At 28.3% G+C, this 15,892-nt stretch overlaps 1 protein-coding gene across 1 annotated transcript in view; it reads left to right on the forward strand.

The window, feature by feature from the left end:
- The window catches only part of LOC100569956 (alpha-1D adrenergic receptor-like), a 62,484-nt gene that overhangs the window by 45,058 nt on the left and 1,534 nt on the right, over positions 1 to 15,892 (forward strand). The window contains exon 2 of the mRNA XM_029488096.1: positions 8,748 to 9,280. Coding sequence (XP_029343956.1) covers positions 8,806 to 9,280 — 475 coding nt within the window. The 5' untranslated portion in view covers positions 8,748 to 8,805. The remainder of the gene's footprint in view (positions 1 to 8,747; positions 9,281 to 15,892) is intronic.

Genomic DNA, 15,892 nt, shown 5'->3' on the forward strand with positions numbered 1-15,892 from the left:
ATGATAGTTTGATTATTATATTGTTAATGTACAAAAATCTTGTGGCAATTTGCCAATATATTCAGATGGATTTATCGACAACTAGGTATTGAAAATAAAAGTGATTTCCTTGGTAATAATTTTCATTCCGCAGATTCAAATAAATATTCTAATATCTTACATAACAAAAGTATTATATTCGTACAATTGTTTTGTCATAACAATGTATTAATAATATATATTCATGGTATAATATTATGTTATCAACAAGACTTGTTTTTATTTGATTTGGTTTGAACGGTATAAACAATAATTGATTATTGTTGGCTATATAATATTGCATTGTTAACTTGTATTCACTACCCAATAACCCTATCTATCATCATGGTATTATAGTATAAATGTACAATACATTATTATTACTATACACTATAACTTAAACACATTATATTTTTATTTTAATAACCACAGTGTGTCATCTCCTGTAAATCCTAAATACTAAATTATAATACTTTGTATAAAATTATATGCACACTAAAATGTTTTATTAATTTTGATATGTATTATACATTTTGTACGAAAAAAAAGAAGTTTATAGTCAATCTGTCAAAGTAATAGGATATATGCTATAAAAAAACTTCATAACACCAATTTTATGTATACAACATGCAAAAGAAATTCTTTTTATACATTTATAATGTTTTTATAACCTTTTATAACTCTTACACTTTGCATATATTAAAACTACTTAATTTTTAAAACAGCCCTTTATCCTATTTTTTTCCTGACCTTGTAGTTGTGTGCGTGTGTATGATATTGGATGAGAGGTGAGTTTGCATAAATAAATGTTTAAAGCTGGACATTGGCGTGCCTGTTGGTCGTAATTCCATTGGGTTCAGTTAGGTGTAAACATAGGGGTCTCATCACCTGAAGTCCGCCTCTGGTTATCATATTTAAATTTCTCTAATGCATTCATAATATTTAAATTTTCGCCAGGCAATAAAACCAGGACGTAGCCGAGTAATTGCTTTTTTGCACCTTCCACCGTCTCCGGAAAACCATGCAACATTGTAAAGCAAATAGCAATTCAAACGATCCGCGCAATATTTTATGATACTCGAGACTAGGTATATTATATTATTTTTTCTTACTTTAAACCAAATTTTATATAATAGGTAGATGTTATTTCAAATTAGTACCTCCTGTCTTGAAATTGAATTTTTAACTTTAGAATTAAATATAACTCAAGTAACCATTAAACGATATAATTGTGTGTAGTATTTAAATAAAATATTACCTAGGATGTAAGTTACCTGTCGCAGTAGAGCAGTTTTCAAATTTGGTCGTCATTGCAGTGAAAATGTTTAATTAATGTATATAATATGTAAATATTTCATCTAACCTTTTTATACTAGCATTAATATTGATTATAGTTTTATATGAGTTAGCTAAGTGATTGATATATATGTTTATGTAATATCATTCTATCATTAGGTACCTAAATTAATTCCACTATTTCCACTAATCTATAGTAATGTGCATAGTGCATCCATTTAATTAGTAAAATTATATTTATTATGGTTATTATTATTATTATTATATGATATTATAATATGGAATAGTTTTATGAAATATCTATCTCCAGAAAATTTACTTTTTTTTTACAATAACTATAGGTTTTATTCTACCTTAGTATTATGTATGAGTATAAGATAAAATAATTTAAAAGTTTCAAACATTATTATACGATTACATCCTAAGAATATTGACGGATATAAATGTTCAATTTTTGACAAGCAATTTAATAACTGTAATATGTCGTATAATATCGACATAACGTAATATGAAAAAATTTGTTTAAGTTTATAATATAAAGGTAAGGTAAGGAAATAGTTATAATATAATATTATACACGCAATACATATTTTTACAAGGTGGATTAATATTTACATAGGCTCATTATAAATAACGTATTATTCAATTAAAGCACTCTACAGCTTTTGGTAGGTACTCAGTTTTATATTCGATAGGTAACTAATGTTAAGCTACCAGAATAATAAACATATTTATCTAAACTGTTCGATTGAAATTAGTTATATACACTTCACATAGGTGTATATAAAAATATTTATTTATAATAATCGCAGGAAATTTTAGGTACATTTTCATATCATGTCAAGCCAAACATAGTTTTCTTATTTAAATTTAAATATTAGGTAAATATTTGTTTTTAATCGGTTAGTTATAATTATAGTATTGTATGTTTATACGAATACAATTACTATTTTTATTCTTTATCTACCCCCTCTCATAGTGATGCATGTTCAACTATAAATAGTCTAAGGTCTATATTAAAGTTATACCGACAAATCAAAATGCATTCGATTAATTTATGCCATTCGTATTATTCGGCATTAGAATGTTCATGAAATAAGTAATTCACTATTAACGTGTATTATACACGTAATATTCGAACTTCAGAAGAACGCTACACATAGTTTAAGTACAAAAAAATAGGGAGTGGGAGTACCAAATCAATAAAAAATCATGTAAGTAAAAGTTATAAAATAAAAATACATTAGTAAAATACCTATTATAGTTGCTTTCGAAGACCATTGTTGAGGATCATTAAAAAAAACTCATAAAAATATCATAAAGTATGTGATTAGGCATATAATATAGGAAATAAACATAATATTTCAAAACATTCAAGACACAATCAGATATCATCAAAACTTGTTTTTATAACAAAACTTACATTCGTATGGTGGTAAGTTAGGACCTACTTATAATAAGATTATATTATAGTTCAATATGATTTCGAACAACCATAGAAAAAACTATTATTTTAATCATTAAATCATGTGAGTGATGTTCACGGTCCACTTATCTGAAATAAGTCATATCCGTGTAATTTGGCCAGCCTTTCAAGGAAAATGTATGGTCACATCCTCATCTCCAACAAAAATACCTATAGGCTATAATGTTGCCTTGTAGTTTTTATCTGATCAGATGGTGAACAATAATTACCAAAGCGGCAATGTATCGGACACAGGAGTTTATCTGTTTTTACACAGAACCGTTTTTGGCACCAAATGGCAAGTTACGTTTTCAGCAAGTTTCGTGTAACACTAGCAATTCGATTAATCTTTGGGTTGGTTTCTCCTTTTTTTCATCTTATGAACGCACAATTTTGAAGGATCGATTGGCAACATGTTGCGCATTGTTCGGATTTTAGGTAATCTCAGTTCAGTCGACTGGACCATTAACTATTCTGGTCATTCGAATATCATTATAAACGTACAAAATCGTGTACCTATATATATAATAAATTATTTATGTTTATGTATGCCAACATATATAACTTATAATCATTTAATGATTTATGCGTTTATATGTAGGTGCTTAATATACATATAGTTTAATAATTTTTGTTATCAATTGTCAAGTTACAACTTGGGTTTTTAATTTTTATAATTTTAACAACTCTATCTGACATGTAGTCTAATCTCATTAGAAACTATAAATTATAAAAAAGTATTCATTGTAATCCAAAATTATTTTAATACCTATATATGAATTATTATTAATTATTATTATTATACCTACACTTATAAAACACTTTTTTATTTTAATTCTGAAATTAATCAATTTATATTTTAGATATCTGTCAGTGTTTATTCTTGAAACTCTGAAGATTAATTTTTTTCTAAAAAATATCTGAATAGGACCATATATGCCCACTTGCATTATACAAACAATGTAAAACATTTAAAGCGCATAACTAAAGCTTTAAAACTATAATCATTAAAAAAAAAAAAGCCTACTAGAATCACTAGATAATATTCTTACTTTTAAATTTGATCGTAAGTCAGTTTATTCTAATATTAAACATAACAGAGTTAATATATTATTCAGAATGTACAATTTGCAATGATATACGTATAATATTTATAAAACAGAGACAACGGATGTGAGTGTAGCGTTCTCTTAAATGTCACAACAAATTGTATGGTTTTATAGGTATGCGTATTGCGGTAGCGCGCCTTTGATGGTCATATACGATTATTCTTATGAGTTATAAGTGTATAATATCATATTTAATATTATATGACATATTATATTCTAAACACCTTTGAACTAGGTACTGAAAAATCATATATTTAAAAATAAAGAATAAATTGTTCAGCATACCAAGATATATTAAAATATTGAATCAATTTTATATTATGTATTCGTAGTAGGCATCTATAATAAATTAATTAACGTATTAACGAAAATGGTATAATATTTCTCAATAATTTTAGGGAAAATATTTAATATTTTAAAATGGTACTGAGTTAATTTAAACTGGTTAAAAAAACGGTAGTGACAAAATTGTTATTTTGCATGTCAAAAAGACTAATAGATAATTGATAATATGCTTTATAATAATCTATAGTTTGATAATACGCTGCTATTTGCTGATTTTAACTAAATAGGATGAAAATCTAACACTCAGTCCCTGCATTCCATCCATATTTCAGTTTACAAAAGTTTACATTTTATGATTTTTTTATTTATACTAACTTTGACTATTATTTATAACATATTTTAATTTATAATTGCAGTAAATATGTATAACGAATGATAATAACTATAATACAAATCTGAAGAGCTATAGGTACATATTACATATTGATGTTATGAGGAGTTAATTGCTAACAATGGTTAATGATAAAATTTTATACCATCGCCCGGTGCTTAGAACTTAAATGGTTAAATCTATAACACTCACTATGTGGAATAGTTTAAATGGATTATAGGTACAATAACATAATATTTTGCATTGGAATTCGTTAATAAAATTAAAACTAATATTGTTTAACAAAGCAGTGGCGTATTTTGGGTTACATTTTTGGTGTTGCCGACTTTTTGACGTTACAGTCGATATTCAATGGCCCTTCTTCTGTCCTTTATTGGCCAGCTCAATCCTCTAATGCAAAAAAGTGTTTAAATAGTAAATTAAAATGTTTTTTTTTTAATGCTCAACAAAATATTGTTGAATTCAAAACTAAAAGTAATGCTGAACTGAGTATAAATAATATTAAGAAGTTTAAACTATCCAAATTAATTAATATATTATGTAAGTACCTAATAACATAACAAACAGCATAATTTAAATTAGCAAATTTGAATATTTTCGTTGTTACAAATTTTATACTTGCAACATCCTAGTCGTACCACATAACGTCACATAACGCCAAAACAATATCACAACATAACAATTACCAATATAATTTGTAAAATAGAATAGTGTATGTCTTATTGAATAGGTTTTTACTTACATTTACCAGTGTTTGGAAGGAACAAGTTCCAAAAGGAACGGATTCCTAAAACGAATTCCTTTTTATAAAAAAAAGAACGAGAAAATGAACTAGTTATTTTTTTCAAGGAAAAATAACAAAATTGTTCGTTCCTTTCTGGTTCTAATAATTTTCACAGATAATTATGTAAATAATTGAAATTTTGATATATTTTTTTTAATGTGTATTATATATATTGCTATATATATATATTGCTATATTATATATATCGTTATCGAGTATCGACGTTAAAACAATCGACATACGTTGGCTAACAATTTTATTTTGAAGAAAATCTCATGATAGAATTGTAATATGTACCTACTTGTACTTATATATTATAATTAAAAATTAAAAAATTATGCATATGAAAAAAAACATTAATGATTAAATAAGAATTTATTTTTTATTTGGAACTAAAAAAGGAACTCGTTAATTTTCCAAAGGAACAACAAAGGAACAAATTCTTTTTTTTAAGGAACAAGGAACGGAACGAATTTCTTTTTATAAGGAACTTGCCAAACACTGACATTTACTCATAGTTGCATAAATACTTAAAGTTTCACACAATATGGAAAGCAAAATCAAAATAATCTTAATGGTAAACATTCAACTACCTATAATTTTTTAAAATAATTTATAGATATTATATAACATGGAAATATTTTTGGTTTTGGTTTACATTATATCTAGTAATTGGAAGTTTGAAATTCACAATTAATACAGATTTTAAATTGTACCTATTATACTTATTACTTATAGTATAATATATTGTATAAAATATAATATAATTAACTACCTAGTACCTTGGTGACTAAAGAAATATATAAAATGTTTGTAATCAAAAGATATTCCATAATTATAATTGAAGATCCTGTATTCTGTATAACTCGAATAAAGTGTATTTCTTTTAGTCAAAATAAAAAAAAAGTGATTTAGTTTAATTGAAATTGTTTATAAAGAATTTGCTGTTTATAAATAAATCAATAAAATATTTTTTGTATTACAACTATCTTATTTCACGACCTCTAACTGTATAAATTGGCATTGTTAAAATACTGATCAAATAATATTATATTATAATATATTTATAAACCTATCAAATATATTATACTATTATGTACTGTATAATAACAGTACATTATACTGACGTCAATTTTATTCCGCGTATTTCACTTTACGGGACGTAATTTTATGCATATATATATATATATTAAATTTCATGGTATAGTATTGACATATCTAGCCGGTGGTATACAATATACATTGTATCCATCAAACTTTGATGATTTAATTATAAAGGTCAATGCAATAACAATTAGTTTATTCAATCGATAGTATGGTTAATTTATTTGATGACGTTTTTTTTTTTTAAACATTGCATCATATTATACATAGGCATAGTTGTGGCCGTATTCCGTTTAATGTATATACCTATAATACTATGGAATACGTTGTACGTTTTAATATATTATAATGAAGTTAATTTTAATATTATGAATTACTGTTGTGTAGGCTTTAGCTAATCATATTCTCATATCAAACCAAACTCGGAACGTTTTAGAAACGATTTCATGGGGCATAATTAAATCACTCAAACCCACACACAACAAAACAATCAAGATTAATTACTTCCACGCCGCATAATTGCAATGGCGCAGTAGGTCTAGTCGATATTGTTCGTACATAATACCTATTGTAACGTTTTGTCGATAAAAACAAAATAACTTAATACTTACTGAATAAATTAAAAATACCTACAATATTCACAAAAAAATGTTTTAGATATTTAAACGCTGATTTCTGTAGAGAGCTAATAGAATAATTGATATTAAAATTATATTACTTATTATAATGTCCGATTGTTGTATTGTTAAAAAGGTGCCCAGGAAAAACTATTTGTTTAAATTCAAATTTGATCAGTTCCAGGTAGTTGAATAAGATGTTTTATAAAATGGTATACAATCAATTTACGGGTAAATTATTAGCTTTGACTGACAGTGATCGAAATAAAAATTAAAAAGTTAAATATGATATTGTAACAATGAGTATTTTGTAGAAACCAGATTTGTTTACGATCAGTCTTTTGCCATTTTTAATGAAAACTCAATTTATTATTTCAATCTTTTGTAGTTCGTATAATGGAATTATTTCAGTAAAAGCGAGTTTTGACAAACGAACCACAACAAATACTCATTTAGTTTCTTATAGTATTTCATCCATTGCATAACTGGGTAATTTTTAATGGAAGTTGAGATTGAAATGCTAATCTTCAACAACTGATTAATTTGAAACTGTCCAACAATTTATTAAATTTAATATAAATCGGTCACATAATATGTCCTGCAAAATATTATTATATTAATGTTTAAAAGCATGTTAAAATACAGTTGTTTTAAATTCTACTGATTAATTTATATTTTTGGGGTTATACACTAGGTTAATCAAAATAATATTAATATGGCTCTTGGCCTCTTTCTATTTTCAACCTCGCCTTTCATGATATACCTATATATTGTTCTGTTTGTCCACCAACAATAAATTATAATATTATGCTTACCTAAATAAAAACATTTCGTGAATTTATTTCATTATTTTTATTTAAAATTATACCTACATTATTCATGGTTCACCAATCAAAGCAATATTTAAATATGGCTAATATGGCCAATGGGACAAATTTATTTTTCAAGTTTCTAAATTCACAAATTTGTATTTTTCTAGATTTTTGTTGTAAAATAAGAATAACGATTTGTATCACCACTATGTTTGTTTCAACTTTAATTATTATTTATCAGAGTTAACCATATTATGTATAAAAAGTAATAACTTGATAAACTAGGTATAACAAAATATTATTAAAAACCTGTTCTGCTATTTATGACCAAAAATATTTAAATACCCCGAACTCTCGACAATAAATTATGAATAATAATAAATAGATAATAAATATTATTATGTCTTACTGAAAAATGGACTATTAACTGTTTAACTTACCTTGCCTATCCTGCTTTGTAGGTAACAGGGTGTCACGTCGATGTGGTTTTAATTTTAGAGATCCTACAACTGTATATTATTATAGCTTGTTTGAAACACGTGCGATCTTTACTAGTCGTTATATTATATTCATTGTTCAGGTCCATATATTTCTTAAACTATTCCGCGTTCATTACTATTTTGAGTAGATACAAATATACCTAAAATGGCTAAAATGACAAAACTATGTATGTAATAAAGCCTTTAAATCAATAATAATACAAAATAAAAAAACATAATTTTTTCTCTGACTGGTGAAGACGATTTGTCACCCAGGGTTAAAATCACTACAGCTAGTGGTGCAGATACTACACCGTTGCGCCCCCCTCACATTAACTCGGTCATGGTCATATTGATACTGAATCGTTGGTCTTATAATTTTTTCAGACGGGCTTCGACGAATTTTGATCCGGCGGCCGATCCACAAGCCAGCGACGAGTATCATATGGCCCTGCTCGGAGCACTTGCGGCCACCGGCAGTAGACGCCAGGGCTGTGTGCTGCGGGTGGCGGCCGACGCGATAACGTTCTACTGCGGTGGTGACGTCGTAAGTGGCGGCGGTGACAGTGGCGGCAGTGGCGGCAGCAGTGGCGGCGACGGTGCCGCTGAATATTACCCGGCCACAGCGGCGTCCGGCCAGTTGTCTGCCACCGGCGACCGATTTGGCGACTACTTCCGGCGTCCCGTCCGGTCGGTGGCCATCGGTGACAGCGGTTCCGGCGCCGGCGGCTACTACTATGGCACCGAGAACAGTTCGTCAGCGGCCGCCGTCCTGGCCAACGCGACGGCAGGCGTGGAACCGTTCCTGAACGGTTCGTACAATCACACGCTTGGTGCCGAGGTAGAAGACCTCACCAACTACATATTCGTCATCTCCATCGGCATAATACTGGGTGCGATGATTCTGACGACCATTTGTGGTGAGTAAATTACTATTGTTGACTGCATGTTGGTACGACTGTACGACCTCAAGTTATCATAATACAAAATATTTTGCACGCAGAGTGGTTTTATATATAATTTTTCAAACAGATTTTTTTTTTCTTGTTAAATATAACGCTAAGGATATTTTATATGCTAATTATAACGAAAATCGACAAATTTATAGAGATTAAAATTACACACTCTTTATGCTATATAAAACAGTAAAATGTTATATATCTGCACATAAACTATAAGTCCACTACACGTGATAAAAAAAATTGCCCTTTTATATTATGTAAACATGCACCGAGTGATGTTGGTTCGCACACATTGGGTTGTTATAAACTCAAATTATTACGAGTCATGTACAACGTTCTCTCGAAATAAATTGTATTAGACAAATGGACGGGTGCAATATTATACGGGTTATTTTGATATGTGATAATGGTATTATAAAGATGAACTTAAAATGAACGTTAGATAAGTAGGTACTTCGAACCCGAGTTTCACTCATAAATTCTGATGGTTTTGAAAATTGAATTTCTGAAACGTGCGTAGGTAGGTACGGCATACAATAATATGTATGAATATTTTCATTCTAGTGGTACCTAAACTAGATTCAACTATTTAAAACTAATATTTATATTTATTAAAGTATTATATTATGTTGTAAGGTATACCTGTCAAGCGCGGAAATAATTTTCATATAATATATATATGGTACAGTTAAAGTGTTGAATCAGTTAGTTTATGAAATAACTAGGTAATGTATAAAATAACTAAAGCTTGTAGGTGATGCATATAATTTATACTTTAACTAGTTATTTTATACATTCCCTGGCATCACTTCGTTAATGTGTAAAATTATAAATAACAAAATATCATGATAAATAATTTTATTTATTTGATACCTAATCTACAAATTATAATTACAGGAGTGTTAAGGGCCCGTTTTACAATCATAGTTTAAACCTCGATTACGCTTAAACCACTGATTTTATCGGCCGAATTCGGTGGTTTAACCAGAGTTCAACTATTGTAATACGGCCTACGGGCCCTAAAACAACTATACTCTCGATCCCAGTTCACAGTATGTTCAGAAAATTTGTTAGCCCTAGAAACTGTTCCAAATGAAAGTATTACATTAAGATCTGCGGCAACTGCACAGTCACTGGGAACTAGTCACGGTTTTTTTAAGTGCACTTGTACCAAAAAGTGTGACACAAAGCGATGTGTTTGTAGAAAAAATGAGGTATTGTGCAACTCTAAATGCCATATTGGCCTTACATGCACAAATAAATAAATAATATAACTATAATTAATTCATAATTCAGTAAAATAAAATATTTTAATATATATTTTAAATTGCAATGTATTTTATACTTTAACGGATATCAAACTGAAATTGTATAGAATAACTAGATATTCTATGAAATAACTAGTTAAAATACAATTTTCATGTATTATTTCCAGGGGTGGATTTACCCATAGGCCACCAAGGCACTGGCCTTGGGCGCAATATTTTTGGGGGCGCAATTTTTTAGTTAATTTTTACTTTTTAGTTTTTCATAATTTCATAATTTATTATATTTACCTAAATTTATATTTGATATTAATTTTTTTTGTACCTATACAACTTGCATGAAAAAGGAGAATGGCTCTCGTAGCCCCGTCGCAGTAACGTTTTAATTTATAAGCTATAATAACCTTGCCGTTTGAGCTTAATCCTGCGACCAGCGCGCGCCGCCACCGCTAGAGGGTCGTCATCGACACTGGACGAGGCAGTTGCCGGCGTTGCCTATGTTAATGCATGGGAGATGGTATACGGGTGTGCGGCGTAAACACGTACAATATTGTGAATGGCGCATGCGCAAAACGCCGGCCAAGGCGGTCAAATATTCTGCCTCGGGCCGCCGAGTACATTACTACATTGTATATAGCCGCTCTACTAGCTAGCTGGGGGACAGCTCGCACGACGCACAGTGCTTAGTGGAATGACCCTTCTTACCCCGCACCCGGCACCACAATATTAGAATACTGGAATCATAGATAATAAAGATTATTATTATCTATGACTGGAATTAATTCTAGAAATCGGGTGTCTTGATAAAGTAATTAATAATAATAAATATTGCGACGACGCGCGACGCTGGCACTGTCGCCCGTCTCTTGTACTAATAGTGCGTACTGCATACTGCTCAGAAATTTGCTAATCGATTACGATTATAGAGACTAGAGTGCTCAGATAAATCAAGGCGCGAAATGATTTAATTATTGTACAAGTGTATAAATGTACAGTATGTACTTATGCAAAATTGTATTAATATTTATTTGTTTAGTTGGTATGTATAAATATAAAAATACCTAAATACAATTTTTATAGTATTGTTTTAGTTCATGGAACATTACTCCCCCCCCCCCCCCCGTGGGAGCATGCCAATGCACGGGGCGCTAGTGTTGTAATGCCTAGGGGCGGAAAAATGGTAAGTCCGCCTCTGATTATTTCATACTTTAACTAACATTCGTAGGTAATTCATGAACTACCTAATTATTTCATAGAATAATGGAATTCAACACTTTAGCTGTAACATATATATTATTTTCGTGACTGTTGAATTTCCATTTTACAGTCATTATAATATTTTTGTACGAGAGAAGGTACATGAATATTTATAAAAAATGTTAATATTAAATGTCTTTAAGTTCAAAAAATTCTGTTTCGTGATAATCGATTTAAAACAACACACCAGCGGCCGCGGTATTATCTGCCAGCCCACGGACAACAATGGCCTGCAAAACCATTTTATTTTTCATCATAAGCATTTTTTACCATATACAACCAATTATCGATCTAGGTAACGATTACCCGTCATCACATCCCACGTATTATTCTTTTGTTAGGAGATTGCATTGTTTTGTTTTTCATATTACATCGAATAAATCGATTCAGTCGTAATTATTCTGATCAGGTTGGCACTATCTGTATTTCAACAAAACATTCATTAGAATATTAAAACTCAGTTATTTGTTTATTTTTTAATTTCGTATTTTTACAGTAGGTATAGGTGGCTGATTTTATTTTCTACCTTTTTCGTTACGTTTTAATGCAACCTGCTCTTCAGCACTTACACGCCGATTACGTCAATCAAATAATTGAACGATAAATTTAAAATTTCGTTTGTGCTTTGCATTATTTTTTTTTAATTTGTACATCACAAACGAACTGTTTCCGGTATTTTTATAAACAAAAACTACTACTAAAACTGTACCATAAGTGCACTGGTACGTATACTGATGTGCTTTCATATTTAAAAAATATCTTTTTTTTGGACCGTGATGGTTTTTTATTTTTTTTATATGACATTTCAACTCACATAAACGTATATGTATTTTTAGTTACCTGATTTTAAAACCACGCACACAAGGTAAAAAAACACCAGACTAACGGCATAAACCGCTTGTGTAATGAAATCAACAGCGTTGCAAGCGTTTTGAAGCGTAATAGTTACTAGCGTAGGTAATAGCAAAAGAAGATCTAAAGGAATGAAAATAACATAAAAACGTTTCCATTCATAAGTTATTTAAAAACTGCTTTCTAAAAAAAATTCTATATGACCACGTTTAGACTTTAGAGTCCATAAAAACACAAATAGGTAACTCATTTAAAAATGGGATATGTGTATCAGAAAAAACATATTTTTACTATTGATGACTAAATATTGTTTGCATAAAATTATTGGTTCATAGATAAATTCAAAATTCAATTTAAAAACAAAATATATATACACTAATATATATACTATATAGTATAGATATTATGCTGGAAATGTCTACATAAATAATATTTTTTTAACCGCCCATCAGTAATAACTAGATACATAATAATATAGTGGATAATTATAATAGCAATCAAATAATTGTTTAAAATTATTTAAGTTAAAATATGAAGACTATTCCATAATGAGATAGTTGTAATTTTATATTTTTATGTGAACTTATATCCGACGTATATAAATATAAATACGCTTAAATCTATGTTTCTTAATTTACATTAACAAAAAAAAACGATTCCATATTATTTTAAAATATAAACTAACATAATATACTTGGGTACATTCATAATATTCAATAACCTATTGTGAATTTTTCTCTTCATCAACCGCACAAGTTTTTAGGATGGTATAAAATATACAAATTAAATTTAAAAATAATAAAAATTGATAATAATGATTATAATTTCACGAATTTACATCAGAATATTAAACTATAAGATATTTTTTAATTATTACGAAATATATTTAGTATCCGACCGTTTCACAAAATATTTGGATATCAGTATTCTAAAAATTTGAACAAATATTTATTAAAATTGATGGAACAGTTTATATAAGTTTATACAAGTTTATATAATATTGGAAACATTAAAAATGTCTAATTATTTCTTCCTTTATAAATTATATTACTAAATACTTCAAACATATTATTCAGATAACGATCATATTACAGAATATATTTATATTTTTTTTTTCTTACCATCATCGCATATATTTCCATGAGGAATTTTCTCAAATATGAATTCCTCTGTTGGATAAATTATACAATTGGTTTTTTCCAACATTGCTTACAACCGTACAGGCAGAGTACTCATTATAGGGAAGTATTATATAGGTTCGTAATATTTATATATACATTTATAATATATGTAACATATTTTTAATAAACAAAAAGATAAAAGAATATAAAAATGTAATGGTTGTATATAAGATCATAGCGGGATGTTAGCACGGGTTTTGTTGTATACTACTGACAAAATGAAACGCAGAAGATGATATTTTAGTAAATAAGAGACTTTCATATTTTGCTGTTGTCGGTGGTTTATCTAAAATACGGCATTTAACAACACAATGACCGTTTTGGATCTACTAACTATGTATAGTTAAATATGCTTTCGCCGTTTCACGTATAATATTATAATAGCCACAATTGGATGAGATCCTTTCCGTAATGTTTATAATGTGCCCATGGTTACTTTAACATCACATGTACTTTTTAACTTTTTACTAACACAAGTACTGTCAGTATAGTGACAATAGAATACTACAATACGGAAATTGTCAATTTACAACAAAAGTGTATAATATAGTTTTTGTTCCACAGAGAAAACAGCTTAATATTACAACTATATTTATTATTTACTAAAAATAATAACGATTTTAAAGTGCTATTGTTTATAAGCGTATATTATATTATATCAAACAGAAATATAAATTGTTTCATTTTGATTAACTTTTTTTTTGATTATAATAGTTATTATGAAAAATTATAATTGTCTATATATACACTACATTGAAATTATTATTATTATATATTGGTAGTTAATTGTCACTTTTCCTTTAATTTATTATATTTATTACAAACATTTATAAACTTGATAACTAGCCTACGTAATATTTTTACCATTTTGAATCGTCAACAAAAAAATATGTAGGTACACTTTTTGTTTGTACTAGTAACTTTGCCTATCTGATAAAATTGGCTTAAGTGAGTTTTAATATTTATAACGTTTGAAGAAAATATAATATATACATAATCATATTTTACACTTTAGTTATTTATTATTTTAGTTAATAAACAATGTAATTATAAGGGAAATTGTATATGTAATTAAAATGCAAAAATTAATTAAGAAATGAATATAATGGATCATACTTCCATAAATTTAAGTCTATTATGAGTATATTACTATCGCACATCTCTTCAGTTCATTGGCCTTATTATTCAATATCTTTTGAATATTAGGTAGGTACGCTAACTCTCATAAATACAACATAAATTATATATTTGTTAGAAGAAACTATGAAAATAAATAAAGTAGAATAATAAAATTAATTAAATGAAATAAAATAGTTATAATTTGACCTTTTTAACTTATATTTAATAGTTTCTAATAGTTCTGTTCAATGTACAAACTGTACGTCTTTCTGAATGAGATACTGTGCAATGACGTAAAACATAAAATTTTAAGTGGTTTAATGTTTTATACCACTTCCTCAACATTGTAGTATAATATTTATATATTTTCTTCATTTTGTTTCAATTTGTGAGAGATAATTTGTATGCTAAGCAACTGGCCAAAAATGAAAAAACTATTTTCAGATCGACGCGAAAGTGGCAATGGCTAAATAAAATGGAAATAATACAAACGTTAAGATTAACCAGACGCAAGAGGCAGTATAGACAATAAAAGAGCTTATGGATAAAAATAAACGTCGATAATGCGATTTTCATTCGATTTAAAAACAAAATGTAAACATTATGTAAAATAAATGTTATTTTTTAGAGACTCGACAATGTGAAATTACATTATTATACAATTTATTATTGTCAAAGGATGTTTATATGGGGGAAATAAGTACAAATCACATCCGATTGAAATGTATAAGTAGGTATTCGAATAAATGTATGCTCAGGCCACTGCAGTGTGCTAAAATATCTACGCACGGTAAAATATATTATTGTAATTTGTGTGCTTATAGGTATTATCAAATATCCGAGGCTCATGGGATTGTCGTATTGCTTATTATCATAATAGTGCATTGATCGGATGT

The sequence above is a fragment of the Acyrthosiphon pisum genome, chromosome A1 (genome assembly GCF_005508785.2).
Source record: "Acyrthosiphon pisum isolate AL4f chromosome A1, pea_aphid_22Mar2018_4r6ur, whole genome shotgun sequence".
Classification (NCBI taxonomy): domain Eukaryota; kingdom Metazoa; phylum Arthropoda; class Insecta; order Hemiptera; family Aphididae; genus Acyrthosiphon; species Acyrthosiphon pisum.